The sequence below is a fragment of the Schistocerca gregaria genome, chromosome 6 (assembly GCF_023897955.1).
Source record: "Schistocerca gregaria isolate iqSchGreg1 chromosome 6, iqSchGreg1.2, whole genome shotgun sequence".
NCBI lineage: Eukaryota > Metazoa > Arthropoda > Insecta > Orthoptera > Acrididae > Schistocerca > Schistocerca gregaria.
In genome coordinates this window covers 452,981,432-453,003,399 of record NC_064925.1, presented here as the reverse complement: position 1 = coordinate 453,003,399, position 21,968 = coordinate 452,981,432, and the positions used below count along the sequence as shown (strand labels likewise).

The 21,968-nt window shown below is 41.3% G+C and overlaps 1 protein-coding gene across 6 annotated transcripts in view; it reads left to right on the top strand.

The window, feature by feature from the left end:
* Positions 1–21,968, top strand: part of LOC126278350 (polycomb protein Sfmbt-like) — a 263,014-nt gene that overhangs the window by 220,395 nt on the left and 20,651 nt on the right. For all 6 annotated transcript variants that reach the window (XM_049978395.1, XM_049978396.1, XM_049978394.1 and 3 more), the window contains 2 exons: positions 7,179–7,434; positions 21,450–21,812. In XM_049978395.1, the coding sequence (XP_049834352.1) occupies positions 7,179–7,434; positions 21,450–21,812 (619 nt within the window). The remainder of the gene's footprint in view (positions 1–7,178; positions 7,435–21,449; positions 21,813–21,968) is intronic.

Here is a 21,968-nt window from a genome sequence, read left to right as displayed (position 1 = left end):
ATAAGGTGAACAACAACAAAAGCAAAACAAGGATAGTGGAATGTAGTCAAATTAAATCAGGTGATGCTCAGAGATGTAGAAGAGGAAACAAGACACTTGAAGTATTAAATGAATTATGCTATTTGAATGGTAAAATAACTAATGATGGCCAAAACAGAGAAGATATAAAATGTAGACTTGTAATAGCGAGAAAAGCGTTTCGGATGAATAGAAATCTGTTAACATTGAATATAAATTTAAGTGTTGGGAAGTATTTTCTGAAGGTATTTATCCGAGGTGTAGCCTTGTATCAAAGTGGAACATGGGCGATAAATAGTTTAGACAAGAAGAGAATAGAAGCTCTTGAAATCTGGTGCTACAGAAGACTGCTGAAGATTAGATTGGTAGATCATATAACTAATGAGCAGGCACTGGGGAGACAAGAAATTTGTGGAATGACTTTACTGAATGAAGGGATCAATTGGTAGGACACATTCTGAGACATCAAGATATCACCAGTTAGTATTGGAGGGAAGTGTAGGGTTAAAATCTTAGAGAACTACTGAGAGATAAATACAGTAAACAGGTTTAGAAAGTTGGAGGTTCCATTAATTATTTGGAAATGAAGAAGCTTGCACAGGACAGAGTAATTTGGAGAGCTGCGTCAAACCAATCTTCGGACTGAAGACCGTAACAAGAACAGGAACATTCCTCTAGATGGCCTATGTATAGTTTGACATAAGATGCTGCCGTACGGGTGTCAATTTCTGTACCACAGATTTGTTTATAGGTGAAGGCTTCAAAGGAGAAGTAATTGTGGATGAGGATATAGCTGGTCATGGTGACCAGGAAGGAGGTTGTAGTTTTGGGGTCAGCCGGCCATTGGGGAAAGGTAGTGTTCAGTAGCACAAAGTCCGTGGGCATTGGGGATGTTAGTGTAAAGTGAAGTGATATCTATCTTCTCCTACAATTACTTTGAAGGCATCACCTGCAAGCAAATCTGTGGAGTAGCAATAGTTACCTACATGCCACCATCTCATATGCCAACCTATTAGGGCCATCTAGAAGTAACATTCCTAATCACCCAAATATCGAAGCCTTTACCTGGCTCAGAGTCGTTGATGTTCTCTTCATGGTCTGGACTGAGATTGTGGACGCCTTATCCACACTCATGCAGAACCTCAACATCTTCTCCCTCATTTGCTTCACCATATCCTCCTTTACCCATCAAGCCACATACATCAACATTCACCTTCACCCCAAGAATGGTATGTCCATACATACCAAACCTACCAGTCACCAGCTATGTGTCCACTTTGACAAGTACCATCCATTCCATACAAAGAAGTTCCTTCCGTACAGCCTAGCCACTTGTGGTTATTGCATCTGTAGTGATGAGCAGTCTCTTTCCAAATATGGCAAGGATTTCATTGACGCCTTCACTGATGAAATTATCATCCCGACCGTGTTTGAGACAGATCTCCTGTGCCTTCTCTCTACACCCATCTTCTACAATCCTGTATATCCAGTGTTTAGCCACAAAGGGGAACTTGTCTTGTGACTCAGTACCACACATGACTGGAGCAACTGATCACATTCTCCATCAGTGTTTTGTTTACCTCTTGTCATGCTCTACCTCTTGTCATGCTCCGCGTCTTGTTATGCACTACCTCTCATTGTGCCCTAAAATGAAGAATATTCTACCCCAGGGTGTTTACGACCCGGGAGATCCAGGAAAAGCCCGGGAACTTTTTAGAATTCCGGGAATCTGTCATTGTTTTAGTTTTCAGTTAAATTTTTGTGATTTCGACTGGTAAGAATCAATACTCCAAGAAAGGATATTACTGTATCCCACTTATGCAGAATAATACTGCAGTACCAAAACATGCACGAGAGAGAGGGCAAAAAAAAAAAAAAAAAAAAAAAAAACAACCTTAAGTTCAAAGGAAATGCGCCATATACAACAGCAAAACATAGTGCCCATACAAGCGTCTGCCAACAGCAAAGTGTGTCAAAGGCTTCAGGAAGACTATGCGATGCTTCCTAACAACAAATTGCTTCCGATGAGCATGATGTGACGTGACATTAGATTCGTTTGAGCAGTTGCGGGTGGGCTTTTGTGCATGCACAGTTGAGTCGCGAATGAGTAGTACCTTCTCCCGTTTCTGGCTACGGATGTGTGGCTGGGCGCCACTATCTAATATTGGACCGGTTCGGAGATGTCGTAGATCCGGGGCTATGCACAGAGCAGTCTGAGCTGTAGTGGGAGGTGGATATTCTCCACGTGACCCGTATTTATGTTAAGTGATTTTGCTGTTTCCTTTCATTTACTGCTCTCACATTAAATGAAAACAAAACGGATTTGTGTGGCCGGGAGCTATCAAATGAACTAAAATACATTCGCATAATTACGGAAGGCTAAAATATGTTATTAGTTTCAGGTTTTATTTCCACCTTTCTGACAGTCAAGCATTAATCGCCTTGCAGAACAATGAAGTTATTGTTGTCAGTTTGCTAAAAAGATATGGCTTTTGTTAATCTCTAGCGCTGAGGCAGCCAATTTATTTGAAACGAAGTGTTTAATGTCATACTGTTGGCTAGTTTCAACTGTTCTCTGCATTTCAAGTGCACGTTTTCCATCTGCTAGCTCGCAATGCATTATGCCATAATGAAGAACCAAACATGAGATAATACAGTATTGGTACCCAAGAAAATTTACATCCGAATCTGAACATATGAATGTGCACTTTAATACGAATTATGCATTTTAGTATGGTTCACGAAATTCCGATGCTCTTGAAGTATCCTCTGATGTCTTGTTTCGTTTGTGACATAGTGCAAGATCTTTTAATGTTTTACACGTAAGAACATACGAGCTTCCTGCGTCATCATAGCTGCGCAAGAGCAGTGGCGCCTGTTATCTGGCGCTCTCTGGCAACTGCTGAAATGGGTCAGTTTCTAACAGGTCACTTGAAAATGTTGTGAATGGTGGTTAGAAAAGCGTTACTTTCAAAGTAAATTTCCTTTTACACAAGATGAACTATGTGTGAGAATGTACGATGAATTTCTTAAATCACAGAGCATTTGACTCTCAATTAAAAATCAACTCTTTGAGGATGACCATCTAGAGAAGTTTGGAGCCCAGAAGATCAGATATTTACGTTGTTACTACAAATTTTACTGGCACATTTGTGTGATATGTCTTAAATGCACAAGAAAGATCAACATTATATGTGGAAGCTTAGCTTCTCGTGCAGCTTATTAATCTTCGAGACCATGATTATATATGGAAGCTCTGTTTTTCTTGTAGCAACACTATGTATATTAATTTAAACCGTTAACTCTCCCTATTTGTCTGTTTGCACTACTTAAGAGTGATCTTGCTATTGGCTGACTTCATCATGTGTCCTGTGCTGTCATCAGCTGGCGAAATCATGTGTCTTGAATTGTGACTGGCTTACAAAAGCGCTTCGCAATCTCAATTTCAGTGCTTTGGAAAGTAATATGCGGTGTTTGGTGGAATTCGAATTTATGCCTTCGTAACACGAAAATATGTAGTTTATATGTTGCTGCACATCAAAGATCTTTCCAGAATGTGTTCCCCTCCCCCGCGAGTTTCGTTTTCTAAAGTGCCGGGAAATTCTACGTCGGCGTATAAAACCATAAACATCCAAAGGACTGATAAGTTTTACAGTGCCGAGGAAAAGTATACTATCACTTAACATGGGAAAAGTGTATGTTCACCTGGGAGAAAGTGTGTTTTCAGCTGGGAAATCTGGGAATTTTTTTTCCTTGTTCATGTATACACACTGTACCCACTATCCTTCTCATGCATCCCATAGCAGTATTCTGGCACCCACCAAACCTAACAAAATCCTTGCCTATCCCTACTCTGCCCATGCTTCATGTGTCATATCCCTGCAATAGATCTAAATGCAAGACCTGCCCCATACTCCTTTCCATCACCAGGTCACAGGCCTCTCCTGCCCTGTCAAAGACAGTGCTGTCTATGAAATCAGCTATTTGATCTACAAACTAAGCTGTTACCACTGTACTGCTTTCTATGTGGGCAAGACAACTAACAAGATGTCTATCCACATGAGTGGCCACCTGCACACTGTGGCCAAGAAACTGCTGGACCACCCAGTCACTAAACATGCTGCCAAACATGATGTGCTTCAGTTCAATTCCTGTGCCATCTGAATCCTTCCTACCACCAGCTTTTCTGAATTACGCTGTTGTGAACTATCCCTGCAATATATCTACATTCCCATAAACCCTCTGGCCTCACCCTCTACTAGTTCCTCTCCTCCACCTACCTATCCCATTCCCTGCTCCCACTCCAGCACTTCACCGCTATATATCCCGCTAAAACAACCACTGGTCTTCTTCCCCATTCCATACTTATCTCATTTACCCCCCCCCCCCCCCCCCCCCGTCCCAACAACCAATTTGTGCATTCCCACCCTATCCCCACAGCATCCCTGCATGCTCCCACAAGCAGCACTACATCTTCTCCCACACCTACCCTCTACTCCCTTAGGTGTGTGCCAGTTGTGCTTGTTTAAATGTGTGTGTTTGTTTTCTATTTCGGAAGTATGCCTTTTAACCGAAAGCTTAAATTTATAGCAGTCTTTTCGTTGTGCTTGTCTGCATCTCAAATATGAGTGTATTGAGATAGAAATTCATTGGAAAAGTACTGAGGATTTTACATAAGTATAGTCAGTTGGTTCGCATGTTCAAAACAGTACTGGATCAGATATTAACCAGTATAAAGTTGCGATTTGAGCCGGCAAAAGACCAATTGGAGAGTGTGAACATTGATTAGTGCACATTAATTCAATGAAGAGGTTGTTATAATTCTGGATATATTTATGAATGTTTTAGAATGTTCTTGTTATTCTGTGAAGAAGTGAATTAGTGAGTGACAGAGTACTTGGATTTAAGTGTATTATTGTGTCTATCTACCGGCGCTTTCCCGCTTGTTAAGTCATATAATAGAAAGAAACTTCCACATGGGAATAATATATTAAAAACAAAGATTCCAAGACTTACCGAGCGGGAAAGCGCTGGTAGATAGGCACAATAAATAAAATGCACAAACATACACACAGAATTTCGAGCTTTCGCAACCAGCGGCTGCTTCGTCAGGAAAGAGGGAAGGAAAAGGAAAGATGAAAGGATGTGGGTTTTAAGGGAGAGGGTAGGAGTCATTCCAATCCCGGGAGCGGAAAGACTTACCTTAGGGGGAAAAAAGGATAGGTATATACTCGCGCGTGCACACACACACACACACACACACACACACACACACACACACACACAGAGGGTAAGTAGTCATTCCAATCCCGGGAGCGGAAAGACTTACCTTAGGGGGGGAAAAAAGGATAGGTATATACTCGCGCGCGCTTACACACACACACACACACACACACACACACACACACACACACACACACACACACACACACAAATCCATCCATACATATACAGACACAAGCAGACATATTTAAAGGCAAAGAGTTTGGGCAGAGATGACAGTCGAGGCGGAAGTGCAGAGGCAAAGATGATGTTGAATGACAGGTGAGGTATGAGTGGTGGCAACTTGAAATTAGCGGAGATTGAGGCCTGGTGGATAACGAGAAGAGAGGATATATTGAAGGGCAAGTTCCCATCTCCGGAGTTAGATAGGTTGGTGTTGGTGGGAAGTATCCAGATAACCCGGACGGTGTAACACTGTGCCAAGGTGTGCTGGCTGTGCACCAAGGCATGTTTAGCCACCGGGTGATCGTCATTACCAACAAACACAAAAGTGCCCCACTTGTGACAGGATACTTTCCGGGACTGGATCAGACTCTGAATGTGGCTCTCCAGCAGGGATACGACTTCCTAAAATCCTGCCTCGAAATGAGATCCATCCTTCATGAAATCCTCCCCACTCCACCAAGAGTGTCTTTCCGCCGTCCACCTAATCTTCGTAACCTCTTGGTTCATCCCTATGAAATCCCCAAACCACCTTCCCCACCCTCTGGTTCCTACCCTTGTAACCGCCCCCGGGGTAAAACCTGTCCTATGCACCCTCCCACCACCACCTACTCCAGTCCTGTAACCCGGAAGGTGTACACGATCAAAGGCAGAGCCACGTGTGAAAGCACCCACGTGATTTATCATCTGACCTGCCTACACTGTGACGCTTTCTATGTGGGAATGACCAGCAACAAACTGTCCATTCGCATGAATAAACACAGGCAGACAGTGTTTGTTGGTAATGAGGATCACCCTGTGGCTAAACATGCCTTGGTGCACGGCCAGCACATCTTGGCACAGTGTTACACCGTCCGGGTTATCTGGATACTTCCCACCAACACCAACCTATCCGAACTCCGGAGATGGGAACTTGCCCTTCAATATATCCTCTCGTCTCGTTATCCACCAGGCCTCAGTCTCCGCTAACTTCAAGTTGCCGCCACTCATACCTCACCTGTCATTCAACATCATCTTTGCCTCTACACTTCCACCTCGACTGTCATCTCTGCCCAAACTCTTTGCCTTTAAATATGTCTGCTTGTGTCTGTATATGTATGGATGGATTTGTGCATGTGTGTGTGTGTGCGTGTGTGTGTGTGTGCGTGCGTGTGTGTGTGTTGGCGTGCGTGTGTGTGTGTGTGTGTGTGTGTGTGTGTGTGTGTGTGTGTGTGTGTGTGTGTGTGTGTGTGTGTGTGTGTGTGTGTGCGCGCGCGCTCGAGTATATACCTGTCCTTTTTTCCCCCCTAAGGTAAGTCTTTCCGCTCCCGGGATTGGAATGACTCCTTATCCTCTCCCTTAAAACCCACATCCTTTCATCTTTCCTTCGTAATTGTTTTGCAACGAAAGATGCAGTTTTATATATCTCAAGGAAAGAGGGAATGGAGTATAGAAAATGATATAGCAAAATATGAATCGTGTAGAAAAGTAAGGCATATAGTCATTGTGCATCCAATCCACTTGAATTCTTGATAGATGAGTGATGTAACTAGCTATTAGCCTACTACCACCGAACAATTTCTTCATTTTATTATTACTAGCCAAGTAGTTGCAGGTGTTAAATGATTATATAGGCTTTTACATCTTTCATTATCTTAAAGTTTTTTTTAACAGTCTGTTGCAGTGCTTCTTATACAGTCTTCTGATTTTAATTTGAAGTTGATTTTCATTTATAGGAAGTTCCTGCTCATGGCTTTGTAGTGGGAATGCGTCTTGAAGCTGCAGACCTTATGGATCCAAGACTGGTGTGTGTTGGAACAGTATCACGTGTTGTGGGTCGCTTATTGAAGGTACATTTCGATGGTTGGGAAGAGGAGTATGACCAATGGCTGGATTGTGAAAGTCCTGATGTCTATCCTGTAGGGTGGTGCGAGTTAGTTGGACAGAAATTGGAAGGTCCACGGGTGACTCCGAAGGCAAATGCTGCCACAGGTAAAATTTTATAAAGGTGTTCTAGGAATTCTTGTCTTGTAGAAAACTTGTAAAACAAAAGTAATATGCTAATAGCAATCTAAATAATTGTCTTGCTGATAGGAATGTGTGCACCAAGTGATGTGCTGCTTGATCAAACATTGCAGATGACAAATTGTCAAACCCCCTTGAATGAGTTATTTGGGACAGCTATCAATTGCATGTACAAAGACTAGATTTCCTACCCCAGCAATGTTGGAGGCATGTACTTCTTCCAAACTACTTGTAAGAAGTGAACTAGTATTCAATTGGCAATGCTTTCAGTGGCTTTTCTCCTACTCCTCCCCTCCCCCCTCCCCCCCCCCCTCTCTCTCTCTCTCTCTCTCTCTCTCTCTCTCTCTCTCTCTCTCTCTCTCACACACACACACACACACACACACACACACACACACAAAATTGCTGCCATTAAGTACCAGTTATAGGAAGATAATTGTAGTTTGAAAGATTTTAAAGCACAAAAGGCGACTGGAGAAATTGTGTGGATAATTATAATCCAAATGTTTAGTGTGTTCTTTAGTTTGTATTACTTCTTAATATGAACATACTATAGTTTTTCTTCCTCTGATATGCAAGTAAGCTTTGTACTTTTGTTGTAGAATTAACTAATTTATTCCATCTGACACCTTTCCACCTCCACCCCCTCAGACTTTTTCTGAGTAAGAAATTAGTTTGAAAAAGTAGATTCCAGGTGTCAGTCTGTAGAAGAATGTCTGTGCTTTAAAAGAGGATAATTTTTAACTTGTACAGATTTATTTGTTCCAAGGAAACACACACTGTTGGTGAAAATTGCAGTACCAAGAAGGATATTTGTGACTGGAATGAGATTTCTGTCACGTACTAGGTATGCAAAAACAGCCAATTATTAATATCAAAGAACTATACTTGATTGCTGATTATGAGAATTCAACGTGGTATGAAACCCCCACATCCAGCATTACACACCTTTAAATATCATGGAATGGAATTTTAGTGGGATTGGATGAAGCCCTGAGGAATGTTCCCCCATGTTGTTTGTATGTGAGTGGATGAATTTTCGAATGTTGTTACTCAACAACTCCGCCAAACTTATTCCTGAGTAATCCCATTCTAGGCATATTTGACCTCTCAAGTGAATGTGCAGTCCAAGAAAGCACTGGTTCCTTTTATTGTTTGAGAAAGAAAACTTCCATATTTCTCATTACATATGGCTGTGTCAGCAGGCTGAAACATGGAAGGTGGAGTTGCCTGAAGATGGGATTTCTAAATCATGCCTCAGCAGCAGTAAGCTTTGCAGATTGCCCTGAGCAAGAATTTGAGATCACATGTTGTATTCAATAGCTTCCCATAGCACAAAATTCACTCTTTGTCGACTGTGTTGTGTAACAATGCAGGCTGCCAGATTACGATCACTGTGATGATGTGTAATGTGTAGAGCTGTCAGTGTAGTTCAGATTGAAGCAGACTTTTTCTGAAAACGCCACAGTTTGCCTCTTATTGTGGTTATCAATGGATGAGGAATCAATTACGTGTATATCACAGGTCCAGCATGCATCAGACAGTATTGCACAGCAAATATATCCAGACCTGAAATTGTTCTCCAGTGTTGAGTTGATCTGTGTTTCATGTTGTGTGGCCTGTGGACAGTATGGGTTTTATCACTGCACAATACACAACCACCACTGCATACTGTTCTTTTCTAACCATTGGTTTAAAGCACACATTAGTGCTATGACAGAATCTCTTTTACACCACAGATCGTAATAGGGACTAGAAAATGAAAGACATGTTTGTATGTATCCTTTCTTGAAGATGACCCGTCAGTAATTCAGCGTGTTTAGTAAGTACATAAATTTGCAGCATCAGTGTTGTCCTTCTGTGTCAGACCTCAGATGCAACATTTTTATCAAAGCACAAGAAGATATATATACTGCTCGTGCGAGACCAATAATTTGACTGATTTTGATGAAGTGTATGTATTAGGGCACAGAAGTATCGGGTGAACAGCTAATTGCAGGGGCAGGAAGAGGTGCAGACGAAATATTCCTCATTCAGCAATGTGGTGAGGGAGATCACCTATGCGAGCATCAACTGTAATTTACATATGGGCAGCACATGTCTGGAGAAATGGATTAATATAAAAGTAATTAATATAAATACAAGGTATCAAGAAAAATCTTTATCAAATAAGATGCATGTATTGTTGAGATGAGCAGCAGGCTGGAAATAAGGTTTTCTTCATCCTGTGGCAGTTTTGGCTGTAGATTTCTGGACTTGTGTTACGGGGTGGAAAGTTGTGGGACTCCCGTTGATGGGTCAGGGGTGCACTACACAAAGGGAACAGCTACTCATGTAGCAGAATACTTGTGGAGTGCACCTTTTGAGGCAGTAGTTTGAGGTCCTCTGCTCTACATCTACAGCTACAATCTGCATACATACTTCACAAGCCCCTATAAGGTGCATGTCTGAGAGTACCCTGTACCACTACTAGTCATTTCCTTTCCTGTTTGACTCCCAAATAGAGTAAGGGAAAAATAACTGCCTGTATTGCCTCCATATAAGCCCTAATCTTATCTTCTTGGTCCTTTCATGAAATATATGTTGGCAACAGTAGAATCGTTCTGCAGGCAGCCTCAAACATTACTTAGTCAGAAGCAAAGCAAGACCACATAAAAGATAAAGACACATTGACTGTCACCATTTTAACAGTAAATAGTTGAGGTATTTGTAACAAAATTCCTGAATTTATTGCCATTCAGGAAAGTCATTGTGTTCAAATTATTGTTGGAACTGTGAGCTGGCTGAAACTGAAAGTAGAAAGATCAGAAATATTTAGCAAGACATGAAACATTCATTGAAAGTACTTATCAGACACCATAAGAGGGGGAGTATCCATTGTTGTCAACAAAAATGTGGCTATTGAGATCAAAATTGAGTCAGACTGTGAAGTTATTTGGATGTGAGTAGAAGACCTAGATGAACTAAAGTTAATTACTGGACATTCTTACCAGCCACCAATTGCACTGTAAAAGTTGTAGAATCTTTCAAAGGATGCCTATGCTCAGTAGTGCAGAAATATCCAGATCATGCAGTATTAGTTGGAGGTGACTTAAATCTACCAAGTATAGACAGGAATGTCTTAAGGATTCACTGCAGGTTGTACGAACAGAGAGTTTTACGAAGTACTTGTGAACAAATTTTCCAAAAACGGTCTTGACCAGCTAGTTAGACAACCCTAATGAAAAGAAAACATTTTAGACCTTGTATCTATAAACATGCCTGGTCTGACTGACAGTGTCAGTATAGAGATAGTGATCACGATGATACCATAGCAACTACAATCACTAAAGTTAATAAATCCATTGAGACTGCTAGAAGAACATTTGTGCTAGAAAAGGTAGCTAAGTAGTTGTTGTCATCCCACTTAGACAATGAATTAACATCCTTTAGTTCCAGTATGACAGACATAGAATTATGGGCAAAGTTTAAACAGTAAATTACACCATGGAGAAGTATGTAGTGAGTAAATGGATTAAGGATGGGAAAGAACCACTGTGGTTTACTAATAAAATTCAGAAAATGTGGAGAAAGCAGAGACTGTGGCAGTCTTGGTTCAATAAACAATACCGAGTGAGGTGGCGCAGTGGCTAGCACACTGGACATGCATTCGGGAGGACGACGGTTCAATCCCGCGTTTGGCCATCCTGATTTAGATTTTCCGTGATATCCTTAAATCGCTCCAGGCAAATACCGGGATGGTTCCTTTGAAAGGGCCCGGCCGACTTCCTTCCCCATCCTTCCCTAATCCAATGAGACCGATGACCTCGCTGTCTGGTCTCCTCCCCAAAACCACCCACCCAAAAAACAATGCACAGATGTCATCTGGCTAAAATTAGTAGACATTCATGCATCTGTAGAAGTTTCAGTCTATGAAGCATACAAAAACTTCTACCTTCATGCTTTGGCAAGAGATCTTGTTAAGAACTTCATAAAATTTTGGTCCTTAGGAAAATCCGTAAGTTGATTGAAGCCTTCTATCCAGTCACTCACCAAGCAGTCTGGAGTGACAGTAGAAAACAGCAAAAGAAAGTTGAAGTTTTAAATTTTGCATTTAAGAAATACATGCAGTAGGTTCATATAAATGTGCCAACGTTTGCCTGTCACACAGACTCCCATGTGGAGGACATAGTAATAGGCAGAGGTCTGCGGAGATAAGAAAATTGCAATCCGCATCCGCAAGATCCTAATCCGTGGCAATTAATCCGCATCCACAAGTTCCTTATCCGCATCCGCATATATTTAAGTTTTGAATGAGTAATTAATAGTAATAGACAGTACTACTTAGAATTATCAAATGTAATGACATAGTTATTGTCAGGGTGCCATTTCTGCGACAACTTAACTACTTTTTATATGTACTAAGATGGTATCTATTCATTCGGACATGTCCGAAAGAACAGATACCATCGGTGACCGTGCAGCTCGTTAGAACGAAATTACAATGAAATGAACACCCTTAGTTGCTTATAGGCGTTGACATACGCCAACGGGGACAGATGAAAATGTGAGCCCCGACCGGGACTCGAACCCTGGATCTCCTGCTTCTGCTTACATGGCAGACACTCTAACCATCTTATGGTAGACAGTGGGCAGGTTTGCCACCCAGAGAGCACTTCACAGGCCACACAAAAGACACAGTCGCGGAAACGGATTAGGTACAGGTCTCTTGGGTACAGCTACGTCAGTCGTAGCCAGGGGCTGAGGACAACAGACATCCGCTCTACCCGAGCCCTGCAGGATTCCAAGAATGTCAGCTGACTTGAAGTTTTCAACTAACATTGCAACATACGTACTGGGCAGATGCCTTGCTCATTATCTGCAAATGACCCGCGGATATCCGCGCCGGTCGCGATTTTATCCGCCAAGTAACAAATACCGTGGATATATCTGCGGATATCCACATCCGCGCAGACCTCTAGTAATAGGCATCCCCAGCATAGGGATGTAACTGAAAGAAATGGAAACAAATATATTGCAAGGGCTGGATGGAATATCTGTTCAGTTTCACAGATAGCACGGTACGGGGCTGTTCCCTTAATCTGCTTGCATTTATTGCAAATCTCTCACTCCATGCTAAGTCCAAAGTGACTGGAAAAAGTGCAGATAACTCCTGTATATAAGAAAGATAAAATAATTGGTCTGTATAATTACAGACCGATATCCTTAACATCAGGTTGCAGCAGTCTTCTGAAACACATTCTGAGTTCAAATGTAACAAATTTCCAGGGGACAGAAAAGTTTCTGTCCACAAATTTGCCCAGTTTTAGAAAGCATCACCCATTCAAAACTCAGCTTGCCTTTTTCTCACACGTCCGACAAATCATGAATGGAGGGCAACAGGCAGATACCAAATTCCTAGATTTCCAGAAAGTGTTTGCCATGGTGCCCCACAGCAGACTGTGATGAAGGTCCAAGAATATACATATTGGATTCCCAGATGCATGAGTGGCTTGAAGACTTTTCAAGTAATACACCCCAGTACATACTCGTCAATGGTGAGTGTTCATCAGAGACAAGGGTATCGTCAGGAGTGTCACAGGGAAGCGTGAGAGGACATGCTCTTATTATCTGTATATGTAAATTATCATATGAGGTGCTACTCACCATATAGTGGAGATGCTGAGTCGCAGATAGGCATTTGTCAACAATACACACACACACACACACACACACACACACACACACACACACACACACACACAACTGCAGTCTCAGGCATCTGAAACCACACTGTGATGAGTGTGGTTTCAGTTGCCTGAGACTGCAGTCATGTGTGAGAGTTGCATTTGTGCCAGTGTGTGTATGTGTCTCTATTGTTGACGAAGGCCATTGGCCAAAAGCTTTAAGTGCGAAAGGTTTTTTTTTTTTTTTCCTCCCCCTATCTGCGGCTCAGCATCTTTACTATATGGTGAGTAGCAACTTCTCTCTCATAATATTGTTAAATTTCATCCTGGATTTTCCTTTGTTTGATTTATGTAAATTATCTGTCAGACAGACTGAGTAGCAATTTGTGGGTGTCTGCCGATGATGCTGTGGTATATGTGAAGGTATCATCTTTAAGTGACTGTAGGAGGGTACAAGATTATGTAGTCAAAATTTCTAGTACGTGTGATGAGTGACAGCTTCCTCTAAATGGAGAATAATGTAAGCTACTGGGAGAATTTTCTGAGAAGTGTAGCTCATCTATAAAGGAGACTGCATATGGAACACCAGTGCATCCCTTTCTTGAGTACCATTTGACTGTGTGGGATCCTCTCCAGGTCAGATTAAAGTAAGACATTGAAGCAATTAAGAGGTGTGCTGCTAGATTTGTAACTATTAATTTCAGTCAGGAAGCAAGTATTATGGAGGTGCTTTGTAAGCTCAAATAGGATTCCCTGGAGGGAACAGGACATTATTTTCATGTGGCACTATTGAGAAAATTTAGAGAACTGGCATTTGAAGCTGACTGCAGAATTAATGTACTGCGGCCAACGCACATTTCGCGGAAGAACTAGGAAGATCAAAGAAGAGAAGCTGGGCTTTTATGTTGTTATTAAAGTTAGTATGATACACACTTTAGGTAAAAAGCATGTAGTTGACTAACCTTTTTTTCTTCTTCTTTCCCTTTGTATTGTATAAAACTAAAAGCTTGAAGCCCATGTGTAATTTAATGTTATTAACAGGACCAATTTTTCAGGTCAGTCCCCTTTCACCACGGGTGTATTCATTTTATTCATGTTTGTACTATGGAACATGACTCTTAACAAAGTATCCAACTTAATGTATACAAGTGTAGTGTATGTAATCTTGTATGTAAAACATGTAATCTGTATATACAAAGATCTGAACAAAAAAACTAGTGCATCCTTCTGTTACATATCTTCAAAGAAAACAATGTACAGTTGAAAGCTCTGCCAGTATAATGTATTTCAGTTTAAAGTGCAGTAGCTAACAAGAGAATGGTCCAATCCAACATGTCGAAACCTACACTCATGTTTTTCACACAGGAAAAATACACTGAAAGAAATGGACTGTCCAAATTTTAGGTGCTAAGGCACACTGCAAGTATTTAAAAAGTAATGTTAAAGCTATTCACTTTTGTTGCAAGAAGAACTGCTTATAACAGTGATTTGTACAGCTCTTCGTTTCCAGTGTATGATCAATGAATAAGCAGATGACAGCTGTGACACGAAAATGTAGCACTGCATAGTGCAAAGTCCAAAGTGCATGCACGAGAATTTTAAACTCTTAAATTATACCATACATATCGCAAATCATTAATTTTTTACTAACTTGCAGACCATATTGGCAGCTAAACTATTCCAGATGTGTTTCTTAGACAAATGACTAGCCACAGAAAAAATGAAGGCATTGTGTGATGATACATTTCAGACAACTTCCATAAAGCAGGACTTTAGTTTGTTGATGTTACGGATTTTATAACAAAGCTTGTAACACAGTTGTTACGATAATTTTTTAATGATTTATATTTTACCAACAATGAAACACTTCATTTATTACTCCCTGTAACCGTCACAAGAATGCGAAGTGTCTGTTGGATGATGGAAAAAAAACATTTTCCTTGCACCAGGCACATCTCACAGTAATTGCTGATTTTATGTATTCAGAACCACAGTTGAGTATTGTACTGTGTACTGCGTAACCAATGCAGGCATACTTCATCCAATTCATAAAATGTTGCAGCACAGTTTGACAATGCAAAAATGACTGAAGTTTAACAGTGCTATTCGGCTGATGAACCTGAAATGACAGATAGCTGTCAGAAATTATATTGTCTGACAGTTTTCTGAAAAATGCTTTACACTGTTAAATTTATTTAATTTTTCCCCCTCCCTTATTGAGATGCTGAGTAATACTAATAGTTCAGGGTGGTATCATTGTGCCCAGGCAAAAAAAAAAAAAAAAAAAAAAAAAAAAAAAAAAAAAAAAAAAAAAAAAAACCTATTTTCTTTTCTTCGTATGGTAAGATGTTGCAGATGTAATATTGAAAATCATTATCTCAAAATTTTCCAGATATTGTACACAGATTACAAGGTTTTTGCCGTTAAACAGTCTGTTGTCGTTGGCTTTATATATACACACACACACACCAAGCGGGAAAGCGCCGGCAGACAGGCACATGAACAAAACACACACACAGAATTACTAGCTTTCGCAACCGATGGTTGCTTCTTCAGGAAGGAGAGGGAAAGACGAAAGGATGTGGGTTTTAAGGGAGAGGGTAAGGAGTCATTCCAATCCCGGGAGCGGAAAGACTTCCCTTAGAACGTATCTCTGCCTACGTAGATCAACACCTTCAACCCATTACATGCAGTCTCCCATCCTTCATCAAAGACACCAACCACTTTCTCGAACGCCTGGAATCCGTATCCAGTCTGTTACCCCCGGAAACCATCCTTGTAACCATTGATGTCACTTCCCTATACACGAATATCCCGCACGTCCAGGGCCTCGCTGCAATGGAGCACTTCCTTTCACGCCGATCACCTGCCACCCTACCTAAAACCTCTTTCCTCGTCACCTTAGCCAGCTTCATCCTGACCCACAACTTCTTCACTTTTGAAGGCCAGACATACCAACAATTAACAATTAAAGGGAACAGCCATGGGTACCAGGATGGCCCCCTCGTATGCCAACCTATTTATGGGTCGCTTAGAGGAAGCCTTCTTGGTTACCCAAGCCTGCCAACCCAAAGTTTGGTACAGATTTATTGATGACATCTTCATGATCTGGACTCACAGTGAAGAACAACTCCAGAATTTCCTCTCCAACTCAACTCCTTTGGTTCCATCAGATTCATCTGGTCCTACTCCAAATCCCATGCCACTTTCCTAGACGTTGACCTCCATCTGTCCAATGGCCAGCTGCACACATCCGTCCACATCAAACCCACCAACAAGCAACAGTACCTCCATTATGACAGCTGCCACCCATTCCATATCAAACGGTCCCTTCCCTACAGCCTAGGCCTTCGTGGCAAACGAATCTGCTCCAGTCCTGAATCCCTCGACCATTACACCAACAACCTAAAAACAGCTTTTGCATCCCGCAACTACCCTCCCAACCTGGTACAGAAGCAGATAACCAGAGCCACTTCCTCATCCCCTCAAACCCAGAACCTCTCACAGAAGAACCCCAAAAGTGCCCCACTTGTGACAGAATACTTCCCGGGACTGGATCAGACCTTGAATGTGGCTCTCCAGCAGGCATACGACTTCCTAAAATCCTGCCCCGAAATGAGATCCATCCTTCATGAAATCCTCCCCACTCCACCAAGAGTGTCTTTCCGCCGTCCACCTAACCTTCGTAACCTCTTGGTTCATCCCTATGAAATCCCCAAACCACCTTCCCTACCCTCTGGCTCCTACCCTCGCAACCGCCCCCGGTGTAAAACCTGTCCTATGCACCCTCCCACCACCACCTACTCCAGTCCTGTAAGCCGGAAGGTGTACACGATCAAAGGGAGAGCCACATGTGAAAGCACCCACGTGATTTACCAACTGACCTGCCTGCACTGTGACGCTTTCTATGTGGGAATGACCAGCAACAAACTGTCCATTCGCATGAATGGACACAGGCAGACAGTGTTTGTTGGTAATGAGGATCACCCTGTGGCTAAACATGCCTTGATGCACGGCCAGCACTTCTTGGCACAGTGTTACACCGTCCGGGTTATCTGGATACTTCCCACCAACACCAACCTATCCGAACTCCGGAGATGGGAACTTGCCCTTCAATATATCCTCTCTTCTCGATATCCGGCAGGCCTCAACCTCCGCTAATTTCAAGTTGCCGCCGCTCATACCTCTCCTGTCTTTCAACAACTTCTTTGCCTCTGTACTTCCGCCTCGACTGACATCTCTGCCCTTACTCTTTGCCTTTAAATATGTCTGCTTGTGTCTGTGTATGTGCGGATGGATATATGTGTGTGTGCGTGTGTACAGCTGTCCTTTTTTTCCCCTAAGGGAAGTCTTTCCGCTCCCGTGATTGGAATGACTCCTTACCCTCTCCCTTAAAACCCACATCCTTTCGTCTTTCCCTCTCCTTCCTGAAGAAGCAACCATCGGTTGCGAAATCTAGTAATTCTGTGTGTGTGTTTGTGTGTTTTGTTCATGTGCCTGTCTGCCGGCTCTTTCCCGCTTGGTAAGTCTTGGAATCTTTGTTTTTAATATATTTTTCCCATGTGGAAGTTTCTTTATATATATATATATATAAAATAGAAAGAAACTTCCACATGGGAAAAATATATTAAAAACAAAGATTCTAAGACTTACCAAGCGGGAAAGCGCCGGCAGACAGGCACAATGAACAAAAAACACAAACACACACACAGAATTACTAGCTTTCGCAACCGATGGTTGCTTCGTCAGGAAAGAGGGAAGGAGAGGGAAAAATGAAAGGATGTGGGTTTTAAGGGAGAGGGTAAGGAGTCATTCCAATCCCGGGAGCGGAAAGACTTCCCTAAGGGGAAAAAAAGGACAGGTGTACACTCGCGCACACACACACACACATATCCATGCGCACATACACAGACACAAACAGACATATTTAAAGGCAAAGAGTAAGGGCAGAGATGTCAGTCGAGGCGGAAGTACAGAGGCAGAGAAGTTGTTGAAAGACAGGTGAGGTATGAGCGGCGGCAACTTGAAATTAGCGGAGGTTGAGGCCTGGCGGATATCGAGAAGAGAGGATATACTGAAGGGCGAGTTCCCATCTCCGGAGTTCGGATAGGTTGGTGTTGGTGGGAAGTATCCAGATAACAGTGTTACACCGTCCGAGTTTAGTCCTGAAGTCAGATATTAAGCTGAGGAAACTGTAATCTACTTATACTTATCACTGGGATTGTTGTATACAAATGTGTCATAACATTCATCAACTGTACAAGTGACTCTGTCTTGTTTACGCTCAGAATGATAAAGCACAGTTCACCTGCAGTTCTTACACGAAACCTGACTGACTGGCTTTATACACAGCATTTTAGGGGAAAACAGGAAGCTTTGTTTTCACATCAGCTACAAATTTCTCTATAGTATTACCTATTAATGACATCTCCTCTCTACATTTACTTCCTTTCATATAATCTCTTGAATCTGATGAACCAGTTTGAAGAAGCCTTGAAATCAGTAGTGTTCATCCCTAGTAATTCAGAGTACTAGGTCTTGTTGTAATCTCTTTCAGTAAAAGTGCATGACTCTCACGAGTAACTGTGAACAACTGTGTCAGAAAAACTATCTTCAAAGACTGAAAATTTGCTTTACAGGTTATGACCACATTGTGCTGTGTTATCTGTTTACCAATGTTCATCAATCAAGGATATATGCCTGCCGTTATATGAATGCACTGTCTGCTACAGCTATGGCATGGGTATATATTTCTACAGCCTCCTGGACTGTTATGAATTTGGCAATTTTCAACTTTATATATCCCGTGTGAAAAAATTCAGGGCAGGTTTCAACATGTGAGATTGGACCATTCCCTTATAAGTTTTTGTACTGTATACACAGTCTGTCGGAGCTACTTGTCTTTCATAGATTAACAGACAGTGTTTTTGTAATCTGGAAAAATAAGGGAGACTTAGTAGTAGAATAGAGGTTTCATTTGCTCCATGAAGTGTGCTGAAGTTGTACCCTTGATAGAAAACATAATGAGGAAGTCTGATATTCTGATTAAAAGTACTGGCCAGGCATTCAGCTTAAGTCTCAAACATCAATTTCTAGTAGATGGTAGTTTTTTCCATGTATGGTAATTACCTTTGTTTGACAAGTTTCATTTAATAGTTTGTAATAATACCAATAAGCTTAATTTTCATGCCTTAGAGATTGACTGTCAGTCAGAACACACACATTTTACCAGTTGGTCATCAAAAAACTTCCTCAATTTTTTTATTTTTTATTTATTTATTTATTTATTTTTTTGGTAAGTGCATTCTCATTTGAACTTCATTAATCATATCTTTGAAAAAACAAACTGTTTAACTGAGTTATATTTTATTATGCATCAAATTTCTCCAGGCAGACAGTGATATTACAAATTAGTGCCCTTCACTTTCAATATTTTCTTTCCAATAAAGGCTTGACTACTGCACTTGAGAGACCCTTTCAATTAATTTAGAGAGCTTTTCCTTATATACTGATTCCTGAATTCTGAACAATGTCGGAAGTTTTCTTCTTACTGTTTTAGTTTTTATTAAAGTGATGTGCACATAAGGAGACAGGTGGCAAACAGTACATAATAGCTAGGTACACTGTTTGAAGTGCTGTGCCAGCCAATTACATCACTCTGGAGCATCAATTTGGAACATGCTTCAATATAAAGTTTATTTCAATCAGTGTGTACAAAACTGTGTAATAGCTATATTGGTCTCAACTGTCTAGTCATTGTCAGTAGCTCATAAATATTGCGTAGCTGATGGCTGGAATCTTCCAGTACACTCTACAATGAAAAGTTGACTCCTAGCATGTTTTGACTGAGCCACTGGCCATGCAGTATTTATGGGCTATTGACAATGACTAGACAGTCAAGACCGGTAAAGCCATCAAACAGTTTTTGAACATTGACTGAAATAAAATTTATAGTGGAAAAACAATACACTCACTCATCACTCATCTAATAACATAGCAAATATGAATAAAAGTGCTTTGGGTGTACGTACATAGAACATATAGTGTTGCTTTTATCAGTGTAAGTATGATGAGTCTATTTCCCCATAATGTTCATTTGGGTTACTTGAAGCAAATACTGAGTATCGCGTTATCAATCACTACTGATGGTTTTTCAACTATAAGTTTTCAAGATAGTCGGAGGCAAAAAACTGGTGTCCTCTTGTGGAGCATACCCCAATGTTGTCAGTGAACGAGGGGAAAGATGTGGAGTGTGTGGTGTGCACATAATTGGTATCACTGCACAGTATTCTGCATCTCTCCCTCTGTACAGAAAAATTGCATGCCCACCTTCAGACTTGCACACAACTCTAGTAATATCAAATTTCACATTTGTTTTTTCTTAAATGAAGGAAGATTAACTATACTGGTATTATCCTTTTTTTTTTTTCGCCATCTCAGATGCATATTTATATGAAGACTAGTCTCAGTCAATATTTAATGTTTTTTCATATGTATGTAGTTGCGTAAGAAACCCATTATATCCATACACAACTACACATTACTCTGTCATCATAAAAATAAATATGAAGCAGAAATGGTGAAATAAAGGATAAATTAAAATTTTGACATAGATGTGGAATCTCTCATTTTGAATATGTCTGCAGTAGTTTCATCCATTTTTTGCAAAAATAATGGCAACAATATCTGTGTGTGTGTGTGTGTGTGTGTGTGTGTGTGTGTGTGTGTGTGTGTGTGTGTGTAGGAGGGAGAGGGGGAGAGAGAGAGAGAGAGAGAGAGAGAAAGAGAGAGAGAGAGAGAGAGAGAGAGAGAGAGAGAGAGAGAGAGAGAGAGATTATTTCTAATGAAGGCCTTGTTGGCCGAAAGCTCGCTTTCTGGCAGTCATTTTGTTGTGCCTGTGTGCGACTCACCATCTCCGCTATATGGTGAGTAGCAGTTATTCTTTTCACAATATTGTTACATTCCGTACTGAATTTTTCATTGTTTGATGTTGCAAAAATAAGTTGCCTTGGATTATTGTACTTCAGTTTATTTAAATGTTGTTTAATGTCACCCTGGAATGTTTTAGTGCATCAGATTTCCGTCCTTGGTGATCATGACATGAATAATTCGATGACATTGTGTCCCATGGAAAGATGCACATGCACACATTGGAAGTAGTACATTTAGTACTTCTGTTTTGATGTTATAGTTTGGCTGGTATACTGTTTATTCTTCTTTTTGGTTGTATAATTGTACATTAGCTACTCAGTACACTTTAAAGTGTAACACAGTCAGTAAATTGAGTTCTCAGGGATTCATTATTCGTACGGTCAGGTAAAACCCCAAAAGGAGTGAGGAAGAAGCCAAGACGCAGGCACAAACGTACCGCCATTACTGGTGGGAAGACATCTCCTGCGGGCTCATTGACAGGTGGCAGCCCTCCAGGTGGGAGAAGAGGTCCCACCACGTCTCCTGCTACACTCTCAGCAGATATCGGTCTCATTGCTCAACAACATTCAGCCTCCAACCCTGTGCCTTCAACTGCTGTTGCACCTGTAACTGCAGCGACAGTGATGTCTACACCGATACACATGCAGACGATGCCTGCTGCAGTAACATCTGCTATGCCAGAGAGGGATCGTCTACCTTTCCGTGAACCTGCACAGGCTACTAAACTCTCAATCGATCCTCTTACAGGTATGGTTTTTCTTCCCTTTGAATTATTGTTGCTCTTAAAACTGTATATGTTTATCTATTATTTGCATAGAATGCCTAGTTACAACCAGAGTTTGCTTTGTTGTTAATTTGGTTAATTTAGAGACCCCAACACCATTGAACTTGCTTCTCTGTGCA